The sequence below is a fragment of the Chanos chanos genome, chromosome 8 (assembly GCF_902362185.1).
Source record: "Chanos chanos chromosome 8, fChaCha1.1, whole genome shotgun sequence".
Classification (NCBI taxonomy): Eukaryota; Metazoa; Chordata; class Actinopteri; order Gonorynchiformes; family Chanidae; genus Chanos; species Chanos chanos.
Window position 1 is genome coordinate 348,017 of NC_044502.1, and position 27,959 is coordinate 375,975.

A 27,959-nucleotide genomic window follows, 5' to 3' on the forward strand; every position below is an offset into this window, starting at 1 on the left:
TTAGATGGAGCAGCGCCGCTTTGAGATTCCCCTGTACGGAGTGAGGCTGTGCAGGCCAGTGGATATGGAGCTGATGGCGGAATGGTGCGGCATACCGCACACACAGCCGTTGGAGTGGAGGGGGTCAGAGAAACCCTCTCCCTGTTCCACATAGGTGTTGGATGTGGACAGGTCCTGGGGAATAATCATTGGGATGGAGTACTGTAGTTTCTCACGGCTCTTGTACCACAGGCAGGAACACATGGACTGAAAATGCAGCACCTCTGCGTAGACATTGCGTAGACCCCTCCCGGCGGCCCGACCCCCTCTCCCCTCTGAAGGGCCCAGTGCGGGGGCGGCTGAAGATGATGACGGAGGATCGGGCATGAGATGAAAGTTTCGGCCATGCCCTGCCTGGCCGTTGCGAGCAAGCAAGGCGCGTTGTTCGGCGTCACGTTTTTCGTCCTCTGCGTTCATGGTCATAAAGCGGAGCACGACCAGGTTGAGAAAAGCGCCAATAACTGTCAGTCCGGTCAGGATGTAGATGAAACTGAAGGCTACATATTTGGGGTTGTTCTGTAGTGCATTGTCCTTCTGTAGCGCAACATAATCACCAAACCCAATGGTAGTCAGTGTGATGAAGCAGTAGTAATAGGCATGGAAGAAGCTCCAGTCCTCGTAACGGGAGAAGGCGGCGGCCCCCACGCACAGTGTGCTGACGCAGGAGATGAAGCCGATGGTCACCATGTTGGCCATGGAGACCTCTGTGCGTCGTAGGCCGAGGCACCTCTTCAGGCGGTGCAGCAGGTGCCTGACAAACGTGTTGATGCGTTCACCTAGGCTCTGGAACATCACCAGGGTGAGAGGGATACCAAGCAGAGCGTAAAACATGCAGAAGACTTTCCCGCCGTCTGTGCTCGGCGCCGCGTGCCCGTACCCTGCAACAAACGGACCAGCAAAAGTCAGCTTGGTTCTCTGGCTGTCTGTGGGTGTGTGAGCATTTCCATTGTGTTAATTCTTTTAATCTATAGTGTCTTTTTATGTTTTATTAGTAGTATTTGTTATTCAAGGGCCTACTGCTTTATTATAATACACAGCTCTATTGATGCCATAAGGGTTTTACCATCTGGTGGATACATGTGAGGTCCACAGGACAGCAAAACCCCTAAGGAATATAGGTCATGTGACAGGACAACTGCACATCACTGCCATTTAGTTCAAAACTTGTTTATGAAGTTGACATATATCAGAAAACATATTTTCTTTGTAATTTTCTATGACACTTGCAAATACAACACTTTGGGCAGCTTCACAAAAAAAATTAAGAGTTGGGATATTTCATCTGAGGCAGGTGGCTTTGTGTCATTTGTCTAGTATTTGTATTTGTGTCACTTGTCTTGTGTTCTGCAATATGTTGGCAAACCTAATCACCAAAGTGAAGATGATTGAACACAGATTAGTAATCCCTAAAGCAGATATGAAATCATAAGTTACCGGATATCTCCAAAAACTCCATCACTCTGTTGAATAATTATCTCTTTAATCTATGGAAAAAAACCGCCTGTGCTTCTACACAAGAACCTACAGACAGACCTACACCGCCTGAACATTTCTGATCATGTGAATATGGGAAAGGGTTAGAAAATGACAGGAAATTGTTGGCCAACCAAAGGAACTGTTTTATAAGAGGAAATTGTTGGCCAACCAAAGGAACTGTTTTATAAAGAGGAAATTGTTGGCCAACCAAAGGAACTGTTTTATAAAGAGGGAAAGCTTTAAGGAAAAGCTTAAGCTTCGAGAGCAGACAGGACTTCTGCAGCATGTCTGACTGTACAGTGTTTCGGTTTCTCCCCCTCCCTGCAGACTGGCCTCATTAACACACTCAGCCATCTCTCAGCACTCACTGTCTGTATGGAGGGCATCCCAGGAACTCTGTCAGGAGTAGGAGCAACCTCCCTCCTGCCACACCTATAACACATTCATCCACCCTTCTGTTTGATCTATACCCACGTCTGACCTGTCCAACACATTCATCCACCCTTCTGTTTGATCTATACCCACGTCTGATCTGTCCATCCAGCACATTCATCCACCCTTCTGTTTGATCTATACCCACGTCTGATCTGTCCAACACATTCATCCACCCTTCTGTTTGATCTATACCCACGTCTGACCTGTCCAACACATTCATCCACTCTTCTGTTTGATCTATACCCACGTCTGATCTGTCCATCCAACACATTCATCCACCCTTCTGTATGATCTATACCCACGTCTGACCTGTCCAACACATTCATCCACCCTTCTGTTTGATCTATACCCACGTCTGACCTGTCCAACACATTCATCCACCCTTCTGTTTGATCTATACCCACATCTGACCTGTCCATCCAACACATTCATCCACCCTTCTGTTTGATCTATACCCACGTCTGACCTGTCCAACACATTCATCCACCCTTCTGTTTGATCTATACCCACGTCTGATCTGTCCATCCAACACATTCATCCACCCTTCTGTATGATCTATACCCACGTCTGACCTGTCCATCCAACACATTCATCCACCCTTCTGTTTGATCTATACCCACGTCTGATCTGTCCATCCAACACATTCATCCACTCTTCTGTTTGATCTATACCCACGTCTGACCTGTCCGTCCAGCACATTCATCCACTCTTCTGTATGATCTATACCCACGTCTGATCTGTCCATCCAACACATTCATCCACCCTTCTGTTTGATCTATACCCACGTCTGACCTGTCCATCCAACACATTCATCCACCCTTCTGTTTGATCTATACCCACGTCTGATCTGTCCATCCAACACATTCATCCACCCTTCTGTTTGATCTATACCCACGTCTGACCTGTCCATCCAACACATTCATCCACCCTTCTGTTTGATCTATACCCACGTCTGATCTGTCCATCCAGCACATTCATCCACCCTTCTGTTTGATCTATACCCACGTCTGACCTGTCCATCCAGCACATTCATCCACCCTTCTGTTTGATCTATACCCACGTCTGACCTGTCCATCCAACACATTCATCCACCCTTCTGTTTGATCTATACCCACGTCTGACCTGTCCAACACATTCATCCACCCTTCTGTTTGATCTATACCCACGTCTGACCTGTCCATCCAACACATTCATCCACCCTTCTGTTTGATCTATACCCACGTCTGACCTGTCCATCCAACACATTCATCCACCCTTCTGTTTGATCTATACCCACGTCTGATCTGTCCATCCAACACATTCATCCACCCTTCTGTTTGATCTATACCCACGTCTGACCTGTCCGTCCAGCACATTCATCCACCCTTCTGTATGATCTATATCCACGTCTGACCTGTCCATCCAGCACATTCATCCACCCTTCTGTATGATCTATACCCACGTCTGATCTGTCCATCCAACACATTCATCCACCCTTCTGTTTGATCTATACCCACGTCTGATCTGTCCATCCAACACATTCATCCACCCTTCTGTATGATCTGTACCCACGTCTGATCTGTCCATCCAACACATTCATCCACCCTTCTGTTTGATCTATACCCACGTCTGACCTGTCCATCCAACACATTCATCCACCCTTCTGTTTGATCTGTACCCACGTCTGATCTGTCCATCCAACACATTCATCCACCCTTCTGTTTGATCTATACCCACGTCTGATCTGTCCATCCAGCACATTCATCCACCCTTCTGTATGATCTATACCCACGTCTGACCTGTCCATCCAACACATTCATCCACCCTTCTGTTTGATCTATATCCACGTCTGATCTGTCCATCCAACACATTCATCCACCCTTCTGTTTGATCTATACCCACGTCTGACCTGTCCATCCAACACATTCATCCACCCTTCTGTTTGATCTATACCCACGTCTGATCTGTCCATCCAACACATTCATCCACCCTTCTGTTTGATCTATACCCACGTCTGATCTGTCCATCCAACACATTCATCCACCCTTCTGTTTGATCTATACCCACGTCTGACCTGTCCATCCAACACATTCATCCACCCTTCTGTTTGATCTATACCCACGTCTGATCTGTCCATCCAACACATTCATCCACCCTTCTGTTTGATCTATACCCACGTCTGATCTGTCCATCCAACACATTCATCCACCCTTCTGTATGATCTATACCCACATCTGACCTGTCCATCCAACACATTCATCCACCCTTCTGTTTGATCTATACCCACGTCTGATCTGTCCATCCAGCACATTCATCCACCCTTCTGTTTGATCTATACCCACGTCTGATCTGTCCATCCAGCACATTCATCCACCCTTCTGTATGATCTATACCCACGTCTGATCTGTCCATCCAACACATTCATCCACCCTTCTGTATGATCTGTACCCACGTCTGATCTGTCCATCCAACACATTCATCCACCCTTCTGTTTGATCTATACCCACGTCTGATCTGTCCATCCAACACATTCATCCACCCTTCTGTTTGATCTATACCCACGTCTGATCTGTCCATCCAACACATTCATCCACCCTTCTGTATGATCTATACCCACATCTGATCTGTCCATCCAACACATTCATCCATCCCTCTGTTTGATCTATACCCACGTCTGATCTGTCCATCCAGCACATTCATCCACCCTTCTGTATGATCTATACCCACATCTGATCTGTCCATCCAACACATTCATCCACCCTTCTGTTTGATCTATACCCACGTCCGATCTGTCCATCCAACACATTCATCCACCCTTCTGTATGATCTATACCCACATCTGATCTGTCCATCCAACACATTCATCCATCCCTCTGTTTGATCTATACCCACGTCTGATCTGTCCATCCAACACATTCATCCACCCTTCTGTTTGATCTATACCCACGTCTGATCTGTCCATCCAACACATTCATACATCCCTCTGTTTGATCTATACCCACGTCTGATCTGTCCATCCAACACATTCATGCTGCGTGTGATTCCTCTCCCACTGAGGACTCTACAAAAAGTTACATCAGCAGTCTCTGTCCTCTTTACGGTCACATGATCATTATGCCCCCCCTCCCCCCCCAAAAAAGCTCTTCTGGATTCTGGGCTCACGCATGGCTACACAGCTCAGAGAACATCAGTCTCAGACTGTCTCACCACTTACATCATGTATATGGGTGAGATTGTCTGTGGAATCGCTCCACACAAACCTTCAGATATGTGTCTCTCACAGCATTATGACACCATAAACAGAAAATAATTGCACCAAATGTTTTATTATAATCACTGTTCTGTGACTTCATTTAGCAGGTTCCGGTTACACAGTCAGAACAGCTGTGCTGTGTGCACCTGTGCAGCTGTGCACCTGTTTGGGATTCTACTAAATGACACTGCAAATCCAAGTGAGTTAACTGGGGAAAACAGGGTTCACAACAGTCACGCAGACCAAAATACTGAGTTTGTAGAGTCACGATCATGTTCTGTTCTTTTTTGTTAGCTGGGACTTATGGTCATTCATATTCAGTCATAAATAACTGAGTTTTTTAGTTGCTGCTTATAGTGTTTGACAACATAATCATCAACAACAACAACAATCAAAAAGCCCCCTGACCCCTGCTGACACTGCCCCCCCCCCCCCCCAATCTGTTATATTATCATTATTACTGTATTACTTAACATGTTTAGTCATCTGTCTATTTCACTCTGCACTTCTTACATTCTAGTTTCTCAATATTCAGTATATTTTCTATATTTTCAGTACATATTTTCTATATTTTCAGTATATATTTTCTTCATATATTTTTATATTATATTTTTTCCACTTTGCACGTTTTACATTTATATTCAATATTCATATTCAATATTCATGTACTTTAGTGTTGTTCTTGAGTAATATTTGGATCTGTCTGTCTATTTGTATGTTGAATTTGTATGGTGCACCAACACACCAAGAAAAATTCCTCGTAGGGATAAACCTACTTCGCAATAAACCAAATTCTGATTCTGATTCTGAACAACAACAACGGTAATAATTAAAATAATGTGCTAGAAGAGAATTAACCAGTTCAGGTCTGGGTGTCTGCAGTTTGGCAATGGTAGCCCTTCCACGGTATCCAGCTGCACTGAGCTCTTGATGAACTGTTTTGGTTGATACTGGGTTAGCAAGATGGTTTAGCTCTGCCGTCACTTTAGTAGCTGTGGTTCTGTGATTTTTTGACACAATGCATTTTAGTGCTCTGCAGTCACGTTCACATCCAGAACGGGTGTTTGAGTGTATGTGGATGTGTGAGTGTGTTTGAATGTGAAAGGTGTGTGAGTGTGTGTGTGTGTGAGTATGTGTGAGTGTGTGTGTATGAGTGTGAAAGGTGTGTGTGAGTGTGTGTGTTTGAGTGTGAAAGGTGTGTGTGAGTATGTGTGTTTGAGTGTGAAAGGTGTGTGAGTGTGTGTGAGTGTGTGTGGATGAGTGTGAAAGGTGTGTGAGTGTGTGTGAGTGTGTGTGTTTGAGTGTGAAAGGTGTGTGAGTATGTGTGAGTGTGTGTGTTTGAGTGTGAAAGGTGTGTGAGTATGTGTGAGTGTGTGTGTTTGAGTGTGAAAGGTGTGTGTGAGTGTGTGTGGATGAGTGTGAAAGGTGCGTGAGTATGTGTGAGTGTGTGTGTTTGAGTGTGAAAGGTGTGTGAGTATGTGTGAGTGTGTGTGTTTGAGTGTGAAAGGTATGTGAGTATGTGTGAGTGTGTGTGTTTGAGTGTGAAAGGTGTGTGTGAGTGTGTGTGTTTGAGTGTGAAAGGTGTGTGAGTATGTGTGAGTGTGTGTGTTTGAGTGTGAAAGGTGTGTGTGAGTGTGTGTGTTTGAGTGTGAAAGGTGTGTGAGTATGTGTGAGTGTGTGTGTTTGAGTGTGAAAGGTGTGTGTGAGTGTGTGTGGATGAGTGTGAAAGGTGTGTGAGTATGTGTGAGTGTGTGTGTTTGAGTGTGAAAGGTGTGTGAGTATGTGTGAGTGTGTGTGTTTGAGTGTGAAAGGTATGTGAGTATGTGTGAGTGTGTGTGTTTGAGTGTGAAAGGTGTGTGTGAGTGTGTGTGGATGAGTGTGAAAGGTGTGTGAGTATGTGTGAGTGTGTGTGAAAGGTGTGTGAGTGTGTGTGGATGAGTGTGAAAGGTGTGTGTGAGTGTGTGTGGATGAGTGTGAAAGGTGTGTGAGTGTGTGTGGATGAGTGTGAAAGGTGTGTGTGAGTGTGTGTGGATGAGTGTGAAAGGTGTGTGAGTGTGTGTGGATGAGTGTGAAAGGTGTGTGTGAGTGTGTGTGTATGAGTGTGAAAGGTGTGTGAGTGTGTGTGGATGAGTGTGAAAGGTGTGCGAGTGTGTGTGTTTGAGTGTGAAAGGTGTGTGTGAGTGTGCGTGGATGAGTGTGAAAGGTGTGTGAGTGTGTGTGGATGAGTGTGAAAGGTGTGTGTGAGTGTGTGTGGATGAGTGTGAAAGGTGTGTGAGTGTGTGTGGATGAGTGTGAAAGGTATGTGAGTGTGTGTGTTTGAGTGTGAAAGGTGTGTGTGAGTGTGTGTGGATGAATGTGAAAGGTGTGTGAGTGTGTGTGTGGCTGAGGCTGTGGTTGATGAGAGATATATAATAAATGTCTAATAAAACTCCTAATAAATGTCTAATAAAACTCCTAATAAATGTCTAATAAAACTCCTCAGAGCACAGATGCACAGGTGCTTTTCTCCTGCTCCAATCCCAAACTGGCTCCTGGTTTGATGAACTCATCAGTGTGCTGAGGACTGAGTGAAACCGGACGTGTCCGTCTGGCCTGATTTCCCTGCTCTGATTAAGAGAGCAGTGTGTTCACACCCAGCAGGAGACATAAGGGAACCAGGTTATTGCCACAAAAACAGAATTAACTCAAAATGAACAGGAACAGCTACCTGCTGCCAGCAAACAGCCTCAGCTGTGAAAATCTAAAAATGTCTGATTAAATATTTCAAAACAGATAAACAGACCAAGCCGATGTCAGTTATCAGGTCAAGCATTGCCCATGTGCCTGGAGTACATCTCCATCCTCAACTTGTCTTTCCTCTGGATCAGGTTTACAGACATTCCTCAGACTAGTATGACTGAGGCCTTCTGCTGGTTCTGTGTAAGGAGCTCAGTGAACTGGGCCGGCACAGCCATGAGGGTAAAAATTTCAATAATCAAACAACAGTGAGAATGAAATGTCTGCACATGGATTAGGAGAAGATTAAATGCACAGCTTTGTGTGATCAAACACACACACACACACACACACACAGTTTCAGTAGAGTGAATACACCTGAAGCCTGACTGAAACATTTCAAACAGACTGTTAGAGGACACGGGCTATCAGCTGAGCAGCAACAATCTCTTCAACTATTGAACTATTGAAGGAAACGGGATGCACTCTCAAGATTCTGGACTATTAGTCGTTCCAAGAGTTAAAAAGAAGTCCGCTGACAACCGAGCCTTTTCCTACCGCTCTCCCTTCCTCTGGAATGATTTGCCTTCAGAAGTTAAGGAGGCAAACTCTCTCCATACCTTTAAAACCAGACTAAAGACTTATCTATTTTATTGAAGTTATGGATAATATCATTTTGATTTTACTTTGTTATAGACATGGAAAGCCCTTTGAGACTATAAATAGTGATATTGGGCTCTAAATAAACTTGATTATTATTATTATTATTATTATATATTTGTGTGTGTACATTTGTCAGGTGTGTGTGTGTGTGTTTATCTGTGTGTGTGTGTAAACATTTGTTATATATATGTGTGTTTGTGTGTGTGCGTGTGTGTGTATATACATTTGTTATATATGTGTGTGTTTTTGTGTGTGTGTTTCCCTCTGTCCAGATTATTTCCAAAAATGGAATCTTATCTTTTCATTCCTTACTATGGGGGTGGTGGTCTTTCAAAGCTTTGCTCAAATTAAACTTCTGATGTTTTTAAACGCATGCTCAGAAAAGGCTATTTTAATAATGAAATCAACACTGGGCATCAGTCTCACAGTTTATCCTCTCTGGATCTCCTCTCTAACGACTCCTCTTTGGATCTCCTCTCTAACGACTCCTCTTTGAAGGACCATCTTACACATGAGACACACATTGTTAATCATAATTAATACAGTGAAGGTTAGATAACCAACCCCTTTGAAAGGACATCAGAGAGAGAACAAACAGTGTGGATCCTGCTCTGTGTCTCCTCTCTTCAGTGCTGAGGCCTGTTTTCTTCTGATTACTCAACTCATATTGTTTTGAAGAGGGCGGTACAGGCCTTTGTAATGTAATAATCTGGCCTCTTGCCCCTTGATTGTACAGATGGACAATATACATGCATACATACATATATATATATTTATGTGTGTGTGTGTGTGTCTGTGTGTGTGTGCATGTATATATAGATATATACACACACTGACTACTGGTCAAAAGTTTTACAACACCCCCATTTTCTCCAGTTTTATTGAAACTGAAGTAGTTCACATCCAGTGAATGACCTGAAACAGAACAAAGGTAAGCAGTAAACTGCCAGAGGTTAAAAAAGTTTAGGTTACCAAAAACTGAAAAATAATGTGAATTTCAGAGTTATTAAAAAAAGGCCTTTTTCAGGTTAACAGCCTACAGCTTTTCTGCAGCAATGAAAGTAAATTAAGCCTTAGAAGTTGATGCAAACAATTCCTACAGTTGTCCTGACTTTTTCTGATTTCCTACAAACCCTCTGTCTGTATAAAGGCTGGAGCAGACTGTGACGGGCGGCTCATGGGACAACAGCTTCAACAACAGCTTAACAGTGGCTGAAATAAGCAAATCTCCGTTTCAACTGTGAAGCGATGACTCTGAGCTGTGGGTTTGACAGGCTGAGTGGTAGTGAGAAAGCCACTGCTAAAATGGCAAAATAAGAGGAAGAGGTTTTCCTGGGCCATGAGGCACCGGCAGTGGACTACTGAAGACTGGAAGAAGGTCTTATGGACTGATGAATCAAAATTTGAAATCTTTGGTTCGCCACACAGGGTTTTTGAACGCCGTCGAGTAGGTGAACGTGTGTGACATGAAGTGTCAGACGTGGAGGAGGATGCGTGATGGTCTGGGGTTATTTATCTGGGCCCAGAGTCGCTCACTGGCACAGAGTGGAGAAGAACATCATGTCAGAACTACCTTAGAAGAAAAGATCATGACAGTAGGCTTCAAATCACGGAATGGTCAGCACAGTCTCCTCACTTAAACCCCATCGAGCTGGTTTGGGATGAAGTGGACAGAAAACAAAGCAACGAACAAGTCCAACACATATTCATGGGAACTTCTGCAACATTGTTGGGACGAACTTTCAGAACAATATTTGATTTCCATTGTATACTTTGATGAGATTAAATTGTGTTAAACAGAAAAATTTCATGATTTCTTTTTTAACTCCAATAGTTTCTTTTGTTCTACGCTTTATTTTCAGAGTGCACTGAGGCATTAAACTACGTAAATGTCAATAAAAAATGGAGGTGTTCTAAAGCTTTTGACCAGTAGTGTGTATGCATATAAATATATATATGTGTGTGTATGTGTGTGTGTGTGTGTGTGTGTGAGTGTGTGTGTGTGTTTGATTAATATTAGCACAGTGTCACAGGGTTACACACACACACAGGCACACAGAGATTATGGGAGCTCTGGGCAGACTCCCTGACACCACCATCAGTTTACAAAGTTTACAAAGTTAACACAGTTAACACAGTTAACACAGTTTAGTTTACACAGTTAATACAGTTTACACAGAGCTCAAATGGGGGTCACGTCTATAGACCAAATGGATAAATCTCACAAACTGAATCAAATCATATTCATATCTAAAAACTCATAAAACCCTTAAAAGCATAAATCCAGTCAACATGAAACTTATATTGATTTGGTCTTTGGCTCTTCAAAGGTTTTTTGTGTCATATCTGATCTCTGTCTCAGTGGATCTCTGTTGAAATCTCTATAGTTCTGGAGAAATGATTTGACAATCCGTGTAGATTACTGTGTGTGTTTTTTTTTTAATCCACTCACTGAAAATGTGGTATTTCAGAGGAAATGTGATTGTATTATAATTTCCCCCCCATACTATATTGACTCAAATCTTTATAAAATTGTATTTAAAATGGTCATAACTTTGGCACTGACTGCATATTCATCATGGTAAAGCACAGGAGGGCAGGGGCTTTCACTCCACATGAAATGCCTTCCGACTTTTTCAGACCTCCATAACGGATTAACGACCAGAAGCCAGCGCATTTAATATTGAAGTTTAAATGAACATTTAACTGTCTTTTTAAAACTGCACCATGGTGCTGTAATGTTCCAAATCACAGACATGTGAGTGCAGTGGAGTGTGGGGTGAGTGAGGGGCACGTCTGATCATCTCTGAGAGAACGTTTCACCTTCTGCTTCAGTGAAATATCTTCTCAGCCCTGCTTATGGGTTAACAATTTGTCAACTACAACATCCAACACATCACACACACACACATTTTCATTGCTAAGTCAGTGACATCACACTCCGTATGTGACAACCGCCCCCCCCCCCCCTTTTCGTTGGGAGGACAGTGGTGTTTGTGTGTGAGACACACAGTAAGACATTTGAAAAGAGAAGAGAAGGAGTAGAAAGGTAAAGTGTGTGAAAAGTGTGGGTTTAGTTTGACACTCACACACAGTCACAGACTGAACTCTGGTCCACGCTAATCTCTCAGTTAAGCTTCTTTTTCATCCTTTTCTTTTTTTTTACCCCAATAAGACTTTCCATCATTTTCCACTCTTCCAAACTCTTTAAAAATCCTGGATTTGAAAATGAGGTCACAGTCCGCATCATCTTTCTTTTGTTCTTGGAGTTCGTGGTATTTTAAGTAAAGTTCATTTCAGAAAGTAGCCCAAACTTGTTTTAATGAAGCCAACCCAAAAGTATGATTTGAGACTAGTTTCTGGAATGCTGAATTTTAATGTTTAATCAGAGCATTCATAAATTGTCATATACACAGCAGTGTCTCAGTCCCTGTCTCTCTCTTTCTCTCTCTCTTTCTCTCTCTCTCTCTTTCTTTCTCTCTCTCTCTGTCTCTCTCTCTCTCTCTCTCCCTCTGTCTCTCTCTCTCTCTCACTCACACACATACACACTTACACACACACACAAATATAACATTACATTCTCACTTCCTCCCTCTCTCTCTCACACACACATTCAGCCTTAAAAATAAGACAGACACTCTTCCTCTTTATGTTTACAATACGAGTAATTGACCATCACTCTTATTAATAATGATTAGAGGCCCACTTCCTTGACAGGGTTTCCTTATTTGGTCATACGAACAAACCTTGGCACTGTGCAGTTTCCATTAGGTCAGCAAAACAGGCATTCAGAACAAGCCATTATCACACCAATCAGTCACTCCATCCAGGAAGCGTTTACAGCCCCACAAACAAAAAAGAGACAAAATCGTCTCAGTGGCTCTTTAGTGACATTTGATGAAATTATGAAATGAACGTGTCGGGACTTTGATGTCAAATATGAATGTTTTTGCAGATGTCAGTCTTACCATTTTTGTATGTTATGGAATACGTCATCTGCTGTGACTGATTCCTCTAACGCTGTTTTTTGTGACCAGCGGCTGAGTGAAACCCAGTGTTGAGGACTGTGGACATTGCAAACAGACTGTTCTGATCTCTGTCTCTCACTGCACACCCTCATTTCTCATTCAGTCACTGCTGACGCACCCCCTGCCTCTGCTGCTCTCTGTTTGCAGACAGACAGGAGCCCGTCTCTGCTGCATCATGTCTAACCACACACACCCCGGCTCCAGCATCAGCACTCGCACTCAGCGTGACAACTGGTCCGGCCAGTGGCTGCTCTCCGGCCAACGACCACCTTTAGGGTCTGTGACCAGACATCACTCCAAACTGACATCTGCTGGATGAGAGCAGACTCTGATAAAGAGACAGTAATTTAACGGGCTGGTACAACTGGATCAACTTGCCACCCATTTACACACACACAATCACACACACACACTGAACAAAGCACCACAGGGGCCTGTCAGCAGTGAACTGTGATACAGAGATTCTACCCCATCTGTTGACATCCTGTCTCTCTTTTTTCTCAGTTTCTGGAGGCTGGACATGGAAAACCTGGCCGGACATGGAAAACCTGGCCTGACATGGAAAACTTGGCCTCAGACAGCTCGACCCACTCCTGGTCCTTTCAGAATCATGGGTACTGAACACACAATGTGCTCAAACACAGAGAACAATAAGCTTTGTATGGTGGCCGTCTTTGTATGGTGGCCGTGTTTATATGGTGGCTGTGTTTGTATGGTGGCTGTGTTTGTATGAGAGCTGTGTTTGTATGGTGGCTGTGTTTGTATGGTGGCTGTGTTTGTATGGGAGCTGTGTTTATATGGTAGCTGTGTTTGTATGGCGGCTGTGTTTGTATGGGAGCTGTGTTTGTATGGTGGCTGTGTTTGTATGGTGACTGTGTTTGTATGGGAGCTGTGTTTGTATGGGAGCTGTGTTTGTATGTTAGCTGTGTTTGTATGGTGGCTGTGTTTGTATGTTAGCTGTGTTTGTATGGTGGCTGTGTTTGTATGGTGGCTGTGTTTGTATGGTGACTGTGTTTGTATGGTAGCTGTGTTTGTATGGCGGCTGTGTTTGTATGGGAGCTGTGTTTGTATGGGAGCTGTGTTTGTATGTTAGCTGTGTTTGTATGGTGGCTGTGTTTGTATGTTAGCTGTGTTTGTATGGTGGCTGTGTTTGTATGGTGGCTGTGTTAGTATGGTGACTGTGTTTGTATGGTAGCTGTGTTTGTATGGCGGCTGTGTTTGTATGGGAGCTGTGTTTGTATGGGAGCTGTGTTTGTATGTTAGCTGTGTTTGTATGTTAGCTGTGTTTGTATGTTAGCTGTGTTTGTATGGTGGCTGTGTTTGTATGGTGGCTGTGTTTGTATGTTAGCTGTGTTTGTATGGTGGCTGTGTTTGTATGTTAGCTGTGTTTGTATGGTGGCGGTGTTTGTATGGTGGCTGTGTTTGTATGTTAGCTGTGTTTGTATGGGAGCTGTGTTTGTATGGTGGCTGTGTTTGTATGTTAGCTGTGTTTGTATGGTGGCTGTGTTTGTATGGTGACTGTGTTTATATGGTAGCTGTGTTTGTATGGCGGCTGTGTTTGTATGTTAGCTGTATTTGTATGGTGCCTGTGTTTGTATGGTGGCTGTGTTTGTATGGTGCCTGTGTTTGTATGGTTGCTGTGTTTGTATGCTAGCTGTGTTTGTATGGTGGCTGTGTTTGTATGTTAGCTGTGTTTGTATGGTGGCGGTGTTTGTATGTTAGCTGTGTTTGTATGTTAGCTGTGTTTGTATGGTGGCTGTGTTTGTATGTTAGCTGTGTTTGTATGGTGGCTGTGTTTGTATGGTGGCTGTGTTTGTATGTTAGCTGTGTTTGTATGGTGGCTGTGTTTGTATGCTAGCTGTGTTTGTATGGTGGCGGTGTTTGTATGGTGGCTGTGTTCGTATGTTAGCTGTGTTTGTATGGGAGCTGTGTTTGTATGGTGGCTGTGTTTGTATGGTTGCTGTGTTTGTATGGTGGCTGTGTTTGTATGGTGGCTGTGTTTGTATGTTAGCTGTGTTTGTATGGTGGCTGTGTTTGTATGTTAGCTGTGTTTGTATGGTGGCGGTGTTTGTATGGTGGCTGTGTTTGTATGTTAGCTGTGTTTGTATGGGAGCTGTGTTTGTATGGTGGCTGTGTTTGTATGGTTGCTGTGTTTGTATGGTGGCGGTGTTTGTATGGTGGCTGTGTTATATGGTAGCTGTGTTTGTATGGTGGCTGTGTTTGTATGTTCGCTGTGTTTGGATGCTAGCTGTGTTTGTATGGTGGCTGTGTTTGTTTGATGACTGTGTTTGTATGGGACCTGTGTTTGTTTGATGACTGTGTTTGTATGGGAGCTGTGTTTGAATGGTGCCTGTGTTTGTATGGGAGCTGTGTTTGGATGGTGCCTGTGTTTTTATGGTGGCTGTGTTTGAATAGTGCCTGTTTGTATGGTGGCTGTGTTTGTATAGTAGATGTGTTTGTATGGTGCCTGTGTTTGTATGGGAGCTGTGTTTGTTTGATGACTGTGTTTGTATGGTGGCTGTGTTTGTTTGGTGGCTGTGTTTGTATGGTGGCTGTGTTTGTTTGATAACTGTGTTTGTATGGGAGCTGTGTTTGAATGGTGCCTGTTTGTATGGTGGCTGTGTTTGTATGGTGGCTGTGTTTGAATGGTGCCTGACTGTATGGCAGCTGTGTTTGTATGGTGCCTGTGTTTGTTTGATGACTGTGTTTGTATGGGAGCTGTGTTTGTTTGATGACTGTGTTTGTATGGGAGCTGTGTTTGAATAGTGCCTGCCTGTATGGTGCCTGTGTTTGTTTGATGACTGTGTTTGTATGGTGGCTGTGTTTGTTTGATGACTGTGTTTGTATGGGAGCTGTGTTTGAATAGTGCCTGTGTATGGGAGCTGTATTTGTATAGTGCCTGTGTTTTTATGGTGGCTGTGTTTGTTTGATGACTGTGTTTGTATGGTGCCTGTGTTTGTATGGTGCCTGTGTTTGTTTGATGAGTGTGTTTGTATGGGAGCTGTGTTTGAATAGTGCCTGTGTTCGTATGGTGGCTGTGTTTGTACAGTAGATGTGTTGGGATGCTGGCTGTATTCAGATCGTGGATGGTCGTGTTACATGGAGAAGGTATCACATCATATCTACACTGAACCACCTGCCCTCTAGGACCCATCCACACATGAGCAACACACAATGTGTATAAAACTATTACATAACGAAGCAAAAGGCCTAGTGTAAACACAGAGCTCAAAGAGAACTTGTAGACAGTTGGAATAAGTAATGGATCTTATAGAGGAATAATCTCTTTGAGTAAAACATCTGTGGGTTCTCCTTGTCTGCTCTGCTCTGTGGCTGGCCTCTGGGTATTCTACAGAAATAGGATTACACACTGAGGCAGTGGTTTTAAATATAGCTGCGAGAAGTGATTAAGGCAAGAAGACTGAAGCCTTCCCCAGTGTGTGTGTGTGTGTGTGTGTGTGTGTGTGTGTGTTTTAAAAAGAATATTCATGGAGCATGTACATTTTCCTTTTTTTCAAATTTTTTTCCTAAAACTCTTCAGGACTATATGATACCTCTACACAACATGGAAGAGACAGAGAAGAAGAAAAAAAGGAGACAGAGACAGATGAGGCATAAAAAAAAAGAAGAAATGTCAGGACGCGTTCACTCCATTGTTGTTCCTTGGCTCCAGGCTGTGTTCTCTCATGTCCTCAGCTGCCCAGTCGGGCTGGAGTCTCAGCATGGACTTCAAACGCTGGCTTTATGGGATGGAAACCAGACAGGAAACACCAAACTGGAACTGTGCAGACGGAACAGCGCCCGCAGCCGTGCCCAGGCAGTCCTCCTCAGAGCAGCTCAGAGAGACTCGCGTGTTGGCAGCGTGACGGGAAGGACATCTGCCACTGTCATACCTGAGCCGTCCCACAGTCCTACATAACACGGCAGGACAGGGTCTGTGCCCTTGACAGACAAAGTGTCAAAACCAGACCAACTGCTCATTCATGGTCTTATTTCCACAGTAGAGACAGTCCAAATACCAAACACACACCAGAGCTAACCCACAGTTTCCTGTCTGAAAACACAGGAGACAGTCCAAACACCAAACACACACCAGAGCTAACCCACAGTTTCCTGTCTGAAAACACAGGAGACAGTCCAAACACCAAACACACACCAGAGCTAACCCACAGTTTCCTGTCTGAAAACACAGGAGACAGTCCAAACACCAAACACACACCAGAGCTAACCCACAGTTTCCTGTCTGAAAACACAGGAGACAGTCCAAACACCAAACACACACCAGAGCTAACCCACAGTTTCCTGTCTAAAAACACAGGAAACAGTCCAAACACCAAACACACACCAGAGCTAACCCACAGTTTCCTGTCTGAAAACACAGGAGACAGTCCAAATACCAAACACACACCAGAGCTAACCCACAGTTTCCTGTCTGAAAACACAGGAGACAGTCCAAACACCAAACACACACCAGAGCTAACCCACAGTTTCCTGTCTGAAAACACAGGAGACAGTCCAAACACCAAACACACACCAGAGCTAACCCACAGTTTCCTGTCTGAAAACACAGGAAACAGTCCAAACACCAAACACACACCAGAGCTAACCCACAGTTTCCTGTCTGAAAACACAGGAGACAGTCCAAACACCAAACACACACCAGAGCTAACCCACAGTTTCCTGTCTGAAAACACAGGAAACAGTCCAAACACCAAACACACACCAGAGCTAACCCACAGTTTCCTGTCTGAAAACACAGGAGACAGTCCAAACACCAAACACACACCAGAGCTAACCCACAGTTTCCTGTCTGAAAACACAGGAGACAGTCCAAATACCAAACACACACCAGAGCTAACCCACAGTTTCCTGTCTGAAAACACAGGAGACAGTCCAAATACCAAACACACACCAGAGCTAACCCACAGTTTCCTGTCTGAAAACACAGGAGACAGTCCAAACACCAAACACACACCAGAGCTAACCCACAGTTTCCTGTCTGAAAACACAGGAGACAGTCCAAACACCAAACACACACCAGAGCTAACCCACAGTTTCCTGTCTGAAAACACAGGAGACAGTCGGCGTTTTCAGACAGGAAACACACACCAGAGCTAACCCACAGTTTCCTGTCTGAAAACACAGGAGACAGTCCAAATACCAAACACACACCAGACTTAACCCACAGTTTCCTGTCTGAAAACACAGGAGACAGTCCAAACACCAAACACACACCAGAGCTAACCCACAGTTTCCTGTCTGAAAACACAGGAGACAGTCGGCGTTTTCAGACAGGAAACACACACCAGAGCTAACCCACAGTTTCCTGTCTGAAAACACAGGAGACAGTCCAAACACCAAACACTCACCAGAGCTAACCCACAGTTTCCTGTCTGAAAACACAGGAGACAGTCGGCGTTTTCAGACAGGAAACACACACCAGAGCTAACCCACAGTTTCCTGTCTGAAAACACAGGAGAGCTTTGACTGTTATACCAGAGTATGGAAAAGGGCTGTGTATAACAGGTGTGTGTATATTGTGTATAACAGGTGTGTGTATATTGTGGATAACAGGTGTGTATACTGTGTATAACAGGTGTGCATAACAGGTGTGTGTGTATTGTGCATAACAGGTGTGTGTATATTGTGTATAACAGGTGTGTGTATTTTGTGTATAACAGGTGTGTGTATACTGTGTATAACAGGTGTGTGTATATTGTGTATAACAGGTGTGTGTATATTGTGTATAATAGGTGTGTGTATATTGTGTATAACGATGTGTGTATATTGTGTATAACAGGTGTGTGTATACTGTGTATAACAGGTGTGTGTATATTGTGTATAACAGGTGTGTGTATATTGTGGATAACAGGTGTGTGTATATTGTGGATAACAGGTGTGTGTATATTGTGTATAACAGGTGTGTGTATATTGTGTATAATGGGTGTGTGTATACTGTGTATAACAGGTGTGTGTATATTGTGTATAACAGGTGTGTGTATATTGTGTATAACAGGTGTGTGTATACTGTGTATAACAGGTGTGTGTATATTGTGCATAACAGGTGTGTGTATATTGTGTATAACAGGTGTGTGTATATTGTGTATAACAGGTGTGTGTATATTGTGTATAACAGGTGTATTTGACAGTAATGTTGTTGGTTTATAATTATAATTATGTGTATGTGTGTTTTCATCACTTTGCTCCACAGCGGGAAAAGACACCCATTCTCTGTTCAGTCTCTGCTTGTTCTCTGTCAGCTTCACTCACTCACTCTTTCACTCACTCACTCACTCATTTACTCACTCTTTCACTCACTCACTCTTTCACTCACCCACTCTTTCACTCACTCACTCTTTCATTTATCCACTCTTTCACTCACTCACTCTTTCACTCACTCTCTCTTTCACTCACTCACTCTTTCATTTACCCACTATTTCACTCACTCACTCACTCTTTCACTCACTCTCTCTTTCACTCACTCACTCTTTCACTCACTCACTCTTTCATTTACTCAATCTTTCACTCACCCACTCTTTCACTCACCCACTCTTTCATTAATCCACTCTTTCACTCACTCACTCTTTCACTCACTCATTCTTTCACTCACTCTCTCTTTCACTCACTCACTCTTTCATTTATCCACTCTTTCACTCACTCACTCTTTCACTCACTCTCTCTTTCACTCACTCTTTCACTCACTCTCTCTTTCACTCACTCTTTCACTCACTCACTCTTTCATTTACTCACGCTTTCTAAAGTTGCCCACATGACTTGAGGTGCGTGATGCCACAGTTAATGTTTCTGCTTTGATTAAAAATTTAACAAACACTTTATGGTAATTAAAATGACGGGGAATCATTCAATAAGACTGAGCAGAGTCTACACATGTTACATGCTGTTAAAAATGGTCATTTTATAAACTTTAACCCTTAAATTAATTTCATATTCAAACATGAGGACAGGAGTCTGAGCATATGTTCTGTCACAATCAGAATTTTACAGAATGAAGACTTTGTGTTTCTGACTTTGAGTTTAGTGTCAAAGGGAAATCTGTAACTGTGCTCCTCTCACACACTGTGAATAATTGTGATTTAAAGAAAGATTTAAAGTGATTTAGAGGGAAATTTGTAGCTGTGTTCCTAACTAACACACACCGTGGATAATTAAAGGTAACACTGCAGGTTAGGTTAATGTTTTCTTATACATTATACATTAATTACATTATACTAGCAGCAGCAAAACAATAGAAAAAACAACAAGCAAACAGTTAAACGATACTGTAGTATTTGTTCAGACACCCAAACCCAGTAAACAGTTGTGTTCAAATGATAAGACTGAAAATTAAGTATAGAGCGTGTTTACCACTAAGACTGAACGAAAGAACTCTGTAACTGTAACTCTGTAACTGTAACTCTGTAACTGTGTAACTGTAACTCTGTAACTGTAACTCTGTAACTCTGTAACTGTAACTCTGTAACTGTAACTCTGTAACTCTGTAACTCTGTAACTTTAACTCTGTAACTCTGTAACTCTGTAACTGTAGCTCTGTAACTCTGTAACTGTAACTCTGTAACTGTAACTCTGTAACTCTGTAACTGTAGCTCTGTAACTCTGTAACTGTAACTCTGTAACTCTGTAACTGTAACTCTGTAACTGTAACTCTGTAACAATGTGATTCTGTGACTTCTGAGACTTCAGTCACTAGCATTTTATTTTATTTTTTTTCAGTACGACTTTCAGGCCTCCCTGATTCACAAAATCAGTACGACTTTCAATTATCACTGAATCACTGAAACAGGAGACCAGCAGGATTTTTCAGTCATGCTGCACCTGCCTGGCACTGACGACATCCCAGACTATCCAACTCTATTTCCCAGCCAAATGAGTCTGTCCTTACACTCTGATCAGATTATACACAGTTATCAGCCCTGTATTTACAGCAAGTACAACAGAAATGGATGAATCCACTCTTTTAAGATGTATTTATTCTGAACTTCTGAAAAAACATTTATTCATCCTCGACCCCACCCCAAACCCAACCCCCTCCGTCCTCTACAGACAAGCTTGCAGCTTACATTTCTAAAAATAACACCTGTGTTTTTATACCATTATTTCTCCCTATGGACGCCGGCTCTGAGGTCACAGCAAATCCACTCAGTTCTGCACATGACAGGCTCAGAGTGGGCTGGATTAACACTCTGTAGAGGTGTCACTGTGTGTGTATGTGTGGTGATGTGTGTGTGTGTTTGCGCGCGCGTGTGTGTCTGTGAACGTGTGTCTGTGTGTGCCTGCATGCACGTTTGAGTGTGTGTCTGTGAGTGTGTGTGTGTGTGTGTGTGTGTGTGTGTGTGTGTGCGTGTGGGTGTGTTTATTTGGGTGTGTTTTTTGTTCTTACAGCACTGTGTAGACTAATGTCCCCATGACTATACTGGGAATGCCATTTTTTTCAACAGTATATTACAGTTATATAACTCTTGGTTAATGTTAGGTTTGTAGGGTTAGGGTTATTAATCTAGTTATAGTAATATGGAGGATCTAAAGACACTAAGATCTAAAGACATTTGTGAATATATATATATATGTATATATATATATATATATATATATATATATATATATGCATGATGTGTATGAAAGTGTGATGTGTTTTAATGCGGTTTAAGTCTGGTTTATGAATTCTGAGTGGTGGTTGTGATTGAGGGCGTTAGTCTTCTGAGGCTGTAACCCCCCCCCCCCCTCCCCGGTGCCTGAGAAGCAGCCAGAGCTGCTGAGTTACTGTCACTTTTCATTTGACTGAGTCTGAGGCCTGAATCAAAGCGACAGTGCAGCGCATGGGAATGGTCAAGGTTATTCCAGAATGTCGCTTTTTTCTTCCTGCTGTATCAGACAAAATGAACCCTCTCAGTCTGTATTCATCTTTCATTACATCCACACCAAAGCAGCAAAAAATAATATTCACAATACAGGTGTCACCCCTGAAACATTTCATACATGCTGCACCCTATATAGGGGGTCCTTTCAACATATGAGAATTCCTGTGACAATCATTCCCGCCGTCACTTGAAGTGAGACTGGAAGGGCCAACCCAACCCAAGATGGAATGGCCACAGGATCACCCGCTGCATTTCCTGTTTCTCACTGCACTGTTTCTCACTGCACTGTTTCTCACTGCATTCCCTTTTTCTCATTGTACTGTTTCTCACTGTATTCCCTGCTTTTCACTGCACTGTTTCTCACTGTACTGTTTCTCACTGCACTGTTTCTCACTGCATTCCCTGATTCTCACTGTACTGTTTCTCACTCCTCTCACTGTTTCACATGGGCTGTGTCCGAAATGGCATAATAGTGTACTGCATACTGCATACTGGCCCAGTGTACACTGTGTACTGCACACTACTCCACACGCTAGTATACAGTATGGTACACAAGTATGAGAACTTTCGTGTAGTGTACTACACGTTTGCTATTGGTTGGGCTATCTGTTCTGCTGAAATCGAACATCACACGAATACCACAAATATCTATCAAAAGTAGCCCTATAAGAAAGCGTATAAAGACTTATTACACCAAAATATGCAACTGTCACATTTATATTCAGAACTGCAGCTGGAGTTGAAGTTGAAGCTGCCTCTGTCGCTGTCTGCCATGTTTTTTGAAAATTTTGACAGTTGGAAATCACCACGTTGCATCATGGGATGCAGTACCTGACGAAGTGAGCTCCGGCTGTATACTGCAAATTTCCGCCAGAGTAGTACATCATCCAGGTAACTGTCGTGTACTGCAAAACCTTTATTTTTCACGTACTGCATACTACTTACTACTTTTACGTCAAGATCACTATACGAGTAGTATGTAGTATGCCATTTCGGACACAGCCACTGTTTTTCATTATACTGTTTCACACTGTTTCTCACTGCACTGTTTCTCACTGCCCTCACTGTTTCACAGTGTTTCTCACTGCACTGTTTCTCACTGCATTCCCTGTTTCTCACTGCACTGTTTCTCACTGCACTCACTGTTTCACACTGTTTCTCACTGCACTGTTTCTCACTGCATTCCCTGTTTCTCACTGCACTGTTTCTCGCTGCACTCACTGTTTAACACTGTTGCTCACTGCACTGTTTCTCACTGCACTCACTGTTTCACACTGTTTCTCACTGCACTGTTTCTCACTGCATTCCCTGTTTCTCACTGTGCTGTTTCTTGCTGTACTCACTGTTTAACACTGTTTCTCACTGCACTGTTTCTCACTGCACTGTTTCTCATTGTACTGTTTCTCACTGTATTCCCTGTTTCTCACTGCACTGTTTCACACTGTTTCTCACTGCACTCACTGTTTCACACTGTTTCTCACTGCACTGTTTCTCACTGCATTCCCTGTTTCTCACTGTACTGTTTCTCGCTGTACTCACTGTTTAACACTGTTGCTCACTGCACTGTTTCTCACTGCACTCACTGTTTCACACTGTTTCTCACTGCACTGTTTCTCACTGCATTCCCTGTTTCTCACTGTGCTGTTTCTTGCTGTACTCACTGTTTAACACTGTTTCTCACTGCACTGTTTCTCACTGCACTGTTTCTCATTGTACTGTTTCTCACTGTATTCCCTGTTTCTCACTGCACTGTTTCACACTGTTTCTCACTGCACTCACTGTTTCACACTGTTTCTCACTGCACTGTTTCTCACTGCATTCCCTGTTTCTCACTGTACTGTTTCTCGCTGTACTCACTGTTTAACACTGTTTCTCACTGCACTGTTTGTCACAACACTGTTTCTCACTGCACTGTTTCTCACTGCACTGTTTCTGATTGTACTGTTTCTCACTGTATTCCCTGTTTCTAACTGCACTGTTTCACACTGTTTCTCACTGTTTAACACTGTTTCTCACTGCACTGTTTCTAACTGCACTGTTTCACACTGTTTCTCACTGTTTAACACTGTTTCTCACTGCACTGTTTCTAACTGCACTGTTTCACACTGTTTCTCACTGTTTCTCACTGTTTAACACTGTTTCTCACTGCACTGTTTCTCACTGCACTGTTTCTCACTGCACTGTTTCTCACTGCACTCACTGTCTTTTACTGTTTTTCGCTATACTCACTGTTTCTCACCAAACTTCAGTTTGGCTATGGATTTACTTTTCAGCATACAACACATGACAACATGTCATATCCAAAAATGACAGGATCTTACATTCTTCACGGTGAAACAATGAAGTAACACGAGAAAAGCTGGCATTGTATGCACTTAAACTGATAACGATGAACAGAATTATTGCTAATTTAAGACTTCAGAAAAGGAGTGTGATAGAGACAAGTTGATCCAAACTCCTACATACCCACACCCAGCTTTTTCTACTCTCCAGCCCTCTGTTACTGAAAAAAACAACCTCCATCTTTCCTTCTCCCTGTGTGCTACATAACCATTAAGCTTGTGGGTTCTTCACACCCAGTTACAGTGAGATGCCAGACCAGAGCTCCCAGTCTAAGTTCCTGTTTCCTGTCCATCAAACAAAATTAATATCATCATTTTGTTCAACAAAAAGCAACCAAACTTCATTCTATAGTAAAAGCATCTGAGCAGAGTACATGCCGAGTCCCTGTGGACAGATTTCCTCTAAACGTCTTCAAATGTGTCTACTGCATAATGATGAGGTTGTACTTTTTTTTACCTGAACTGTCAGCTATGAGAAGTCACCTGGTCTGCGTTTTCAGTTACCTAAATCACTCTTCAACCTTAGCCGTTTCACCAATTGTCTCACTGCCACACTGTTTCGCTATCACACTGTCACTCCTCACTCAGCTCATTCACACGCTCAGTCAGTGGAGATCAGGTCTGCGATTGGCTGTATCAGAGGGGGCGGTGCCAGTGGAGCACATTTGTTGTGCATTCTGATTTTTTTTTCCCCCTTGCTGTCCCAGAATCCTGCAAACCCCTGAAGGATTATCTTCAGAAAAAAGAACCTGTGGAGGTCTGAACAGCGCTCCACTTTATACACACTTAACACAAACTCCTCCATAACCCTCAAACGCAAAAACTTCACAGAATGGCCCACAGCTCCACACTATCCCATTAAGCATTGCAGTGCATTCTGAAAAATATGTAAACCTCCAACTTTAAGCACATGATAGAAGTTGATGTAATGGAGGACAAGACAGTATCTCAATATAACTGCAAATACCAACGATATGCATGATGTTAAATCAAAAATTAATCCTCACATCAAAGGTCAGCGTGATAATTTTATAACTCAATACCTCTGTGCCAGTTCATCTGCCGACCTAGGTCTGTCCAGTTTTTTTTTTGTTTTTTTTGATGTAGCAGTAGAAGTAGCAGTAGGACAAAATGTGCGCGGCCACCTGTATGATCCTAATCTTTGGTACGTTTTGTAAGAAGTCACTCTTTTGAGACTGCACTGCAAAGTATCTGAATATTTTCTCAGCGGTTTGAGTGTTTGTTTTTTTTTTCTCGTAGTTGTTTTCATTTGCGTCATGAGTTTGCTGACTGGCGCTGCCAGCCTGTGCCCAGTCCGTGGCCGGGTAAAATGAGTTGTGACGTGAGACTAAGGAAAGTGGGCAGTGCCTACTCTCCACATAAAGGTTCTTCCAGAGTTTATCTAAACAGCTTGCAGGTCAAAAAAACAGAACTCCTTCGGCTATGGGAGAGCTCTCCTGCGTGGAAGTTTATTTGTTTTCCCCAAGTTTTGCATTCCTTCCATCCGAAAACCTTTTCTTTCCCAGGAGACGGATGAGAGGAGGAGCTCTCCCTCTACCCTCAGCACTCAGCAGTGCATTGCTTCCTCTACAACCCCTTTACTGAGGTCCAAAAGGTCACTTTCCAAAACACACAAGAGTGACTGTCCTGAAAACAGTGTAGTTAAAAAAGTATTGTGCCCTCAGAGTATTGATAAAATCCATCACTTTTCAGTGCTGTCAAAAGATGAATACATGAGTTACCTGATCAGACTCATTAAAACTTACGAGCGTGAATAATTGAATATTCCGAATCAGGAGGAAGTGAGAAATAAAACCTTGTCTTAGGTTAGAGAGCAAAGAAAAATTAGTGGTGTGAATCTGAGTATTTAGAAATGAAGTCTGAATGTTGAGGGGTCTTGTGGGCCCCAAAGATAAGTCTTGGCTTTTTTAGTGACAAGAACACTGTTTACAGGAGCTCAACCCAACACATGTGTTTGGTTTTGAATATTGAAATATACAGCTGAACAATTCATTCTTCTCTTCATTTCATTCATCCAAGTGTACACTCATTTTTTGTCTTCAAAAAATTAAGATTCTATGAAACTGGGTTTTCATCCCGTACCTCAGTGTTAGGCATACAGAGAACTGCAAGTGTTGGTGTGACCATAATTTAGTGCAGTGCTGGTAATGCTAGAGATGGTTTATGTTTTTTAGTTCTGTTTCTAATGATATCATCACACATTAATCACTAATTCTAAAACAGTGTAATGGTAAAATTACAATTTCTTAGTTTACTCCGGCAATCTTTTAACTTTGAAAAGCCAAGTTTAATTGCTAAGTTGCCTGACTGTGTATATGAATACTAGCATACAAGCAATTAGAATTTTTGATGAACTTCTGGTACAATTTGACTGTGTGGTGCCTTTCTGAATTTGATGTAGCCTATAATCACAGTCCACAACGACGTTTACGAGCCACTGAGCAAGTACACTCCATTGCTAATTCATAATGATAATTGCACTGCGGTGTTTGGGGAAGTGGAAACGCTTTAAGAGTGGGGCTCCTCCAATAATTTTCTAATTTCATTCGAATAAGCTCCATGGTGACATCACGCGCTGTTACCGCCAAAACTCGCACAATACACAGCCGTCTTTGTAACAAAATCCAAACACATATATGTGACAACACACAGGCTATCTGCTATCCCAGAGAGAAGGGGGGGAGGGCTTGACACCCCGTTTAGGTTGATGGAACGTCGTTACACAGTTGGATGAGAAAGGAAGCGCCAAAATGCGCGCTTGTACAGACACGAGCGCGGAGAGTGAAGTAGACCGAAATAACTGTTTTAGCCGTCATCACTGGGACGCTGATGGGTACTTTAAAATGGTCCCTTCCGTAGTGCGTTGCAAAACATATAAGCCCTCATACAGAAGGATTGCAAATTCCACTAAGAAGCACTTAGAGAGTGCCCTGAAAGCATCGGCTGAAATATTATCACCAAGATATTGAGAAAATGAAAAACGCATTTAGATCATTAGCCTAAAAATACACTGCAAAACAAAGTTATCAGATTTCACCCACTAAATTTCAATCATGATATCTTGTGTTCTTACCAATTGTCGTGATCACAGTGATTGCAAAGTAAAAAGATCCAGCAAATTTCCACTGCACTCCGGCTTTATGTGGCTTCAGCTGCAGGACCACCCCCTCGAGCTCGTCAAAGTTGACTTTTGTCAAATTGTACTTGTCCATAAGCTCTTGTTTCCGATCGTCCAGTTTCTTCTTTTGCATGATCTCCTTTTTAGATTCCAAGGCATCGAAAACAGCCGCTCCGACCAGCAGATAGGTGAATGTACAGATGATTAGAGCAAGGGTCCTAACGTTTTGTCTCTTCATGGTGAAGGCAAGCTGACTTCTTCCCTAACTTTGAATGCTGATCTTGAGGAAGGAGAGCTTGGCTGTTTCATGGCGACACGCCAGATCTTCCGGAGAGGACCGCGAGCCGACGACAGCAGGGATGACTTTTTTTACCCGATGCGCACGTCCTCTCTTGGAGCTGTTCGTTCAGCACCACTCCTCTCTCTTTCTCTCTCTCTCTCTCCCTTTCTCGCTCTCTCTCTGAGTTCTCGTTCACTCTCTCTCTCTTTCTCTCTCTCTCTCTCTCTCTGAGTTCTCATTCACTCTCTCTCTCTCTTCCCTCCCGTTCTCTGACACAAATTAATTATATACAATCTAACGTAATATTTCTCTTGAAACGTTTGCGAATGTATCGTAAAATGTTCTCACAAATCTAAATGTATCCACTGCAGTACATAGAAATATAATCAAATCATTGAAAATGGGTACCACAAATAAGAGATAAGAAAGAAGAAGACAACAGACAACATTTTAATTTCATTCATTTTTATTCATTTATTTTACTGCAGAGATTTTATCTTTTGCGTCAGATATTTTATCTTTTGCGTCAGATATTTTATCTTTTGCGTTGTTTTTTCTCCATTCCATTCCACACATCAGCTGTTTGTTTTCTTGTAACTGTTTTGTAGCCTACTGCCTGGCTTCTGTGGCGATTGAGGTAAATATTGCTGCATCTAGCCTCTGCTTTGTCTCACTGGTGGAAATTAAGATTGCTATTTAACTTTTACTTTAAGGTGTAAGGTTTACTGTAAGGT

General features: G+C 42.8%; 1 protein-coding gene across 1 annotated transcript; it reads right to left on the bottom strand.

Annotated features, from left to right (window-relative positions):
• kcnk3a (potassium channel, subfamily K, member 3a) lies at positions 1–27,183 on the bottom strand. Its single transcript, XM_030782636.1, has 2 exons — positions 26,901–27,183; positions 1–917 (listed from the first exon to the last, which is right to left on the bottom strand). The coding sequence occupies exons 1-2, from the start codon at positions 27,181–27,183 to the stop codon at positions 1–3; spliced, it is 1,200 nt and encodes a 399-aa protein (XP_030638496.1).
• Between the last annotated feature and the right edge of the window lie 776 nt (positions 27,184–27,959).

Coding starts and splice junctions, on each gene's coding strand:
- kcnk3a (XM_030782636.1), bottom strand. CDS start 27,183: ATGAAGAGACAAAACGTTAGGACCCTTGCTCTAATCATCTGTACATTC. Junction 918..26,900: donor CACTGTGATCACGACAATTG/GTAAGAACACAA, acceptor CGTTTGTTGCAG/GGTACGGGCACGCGGCGCCG.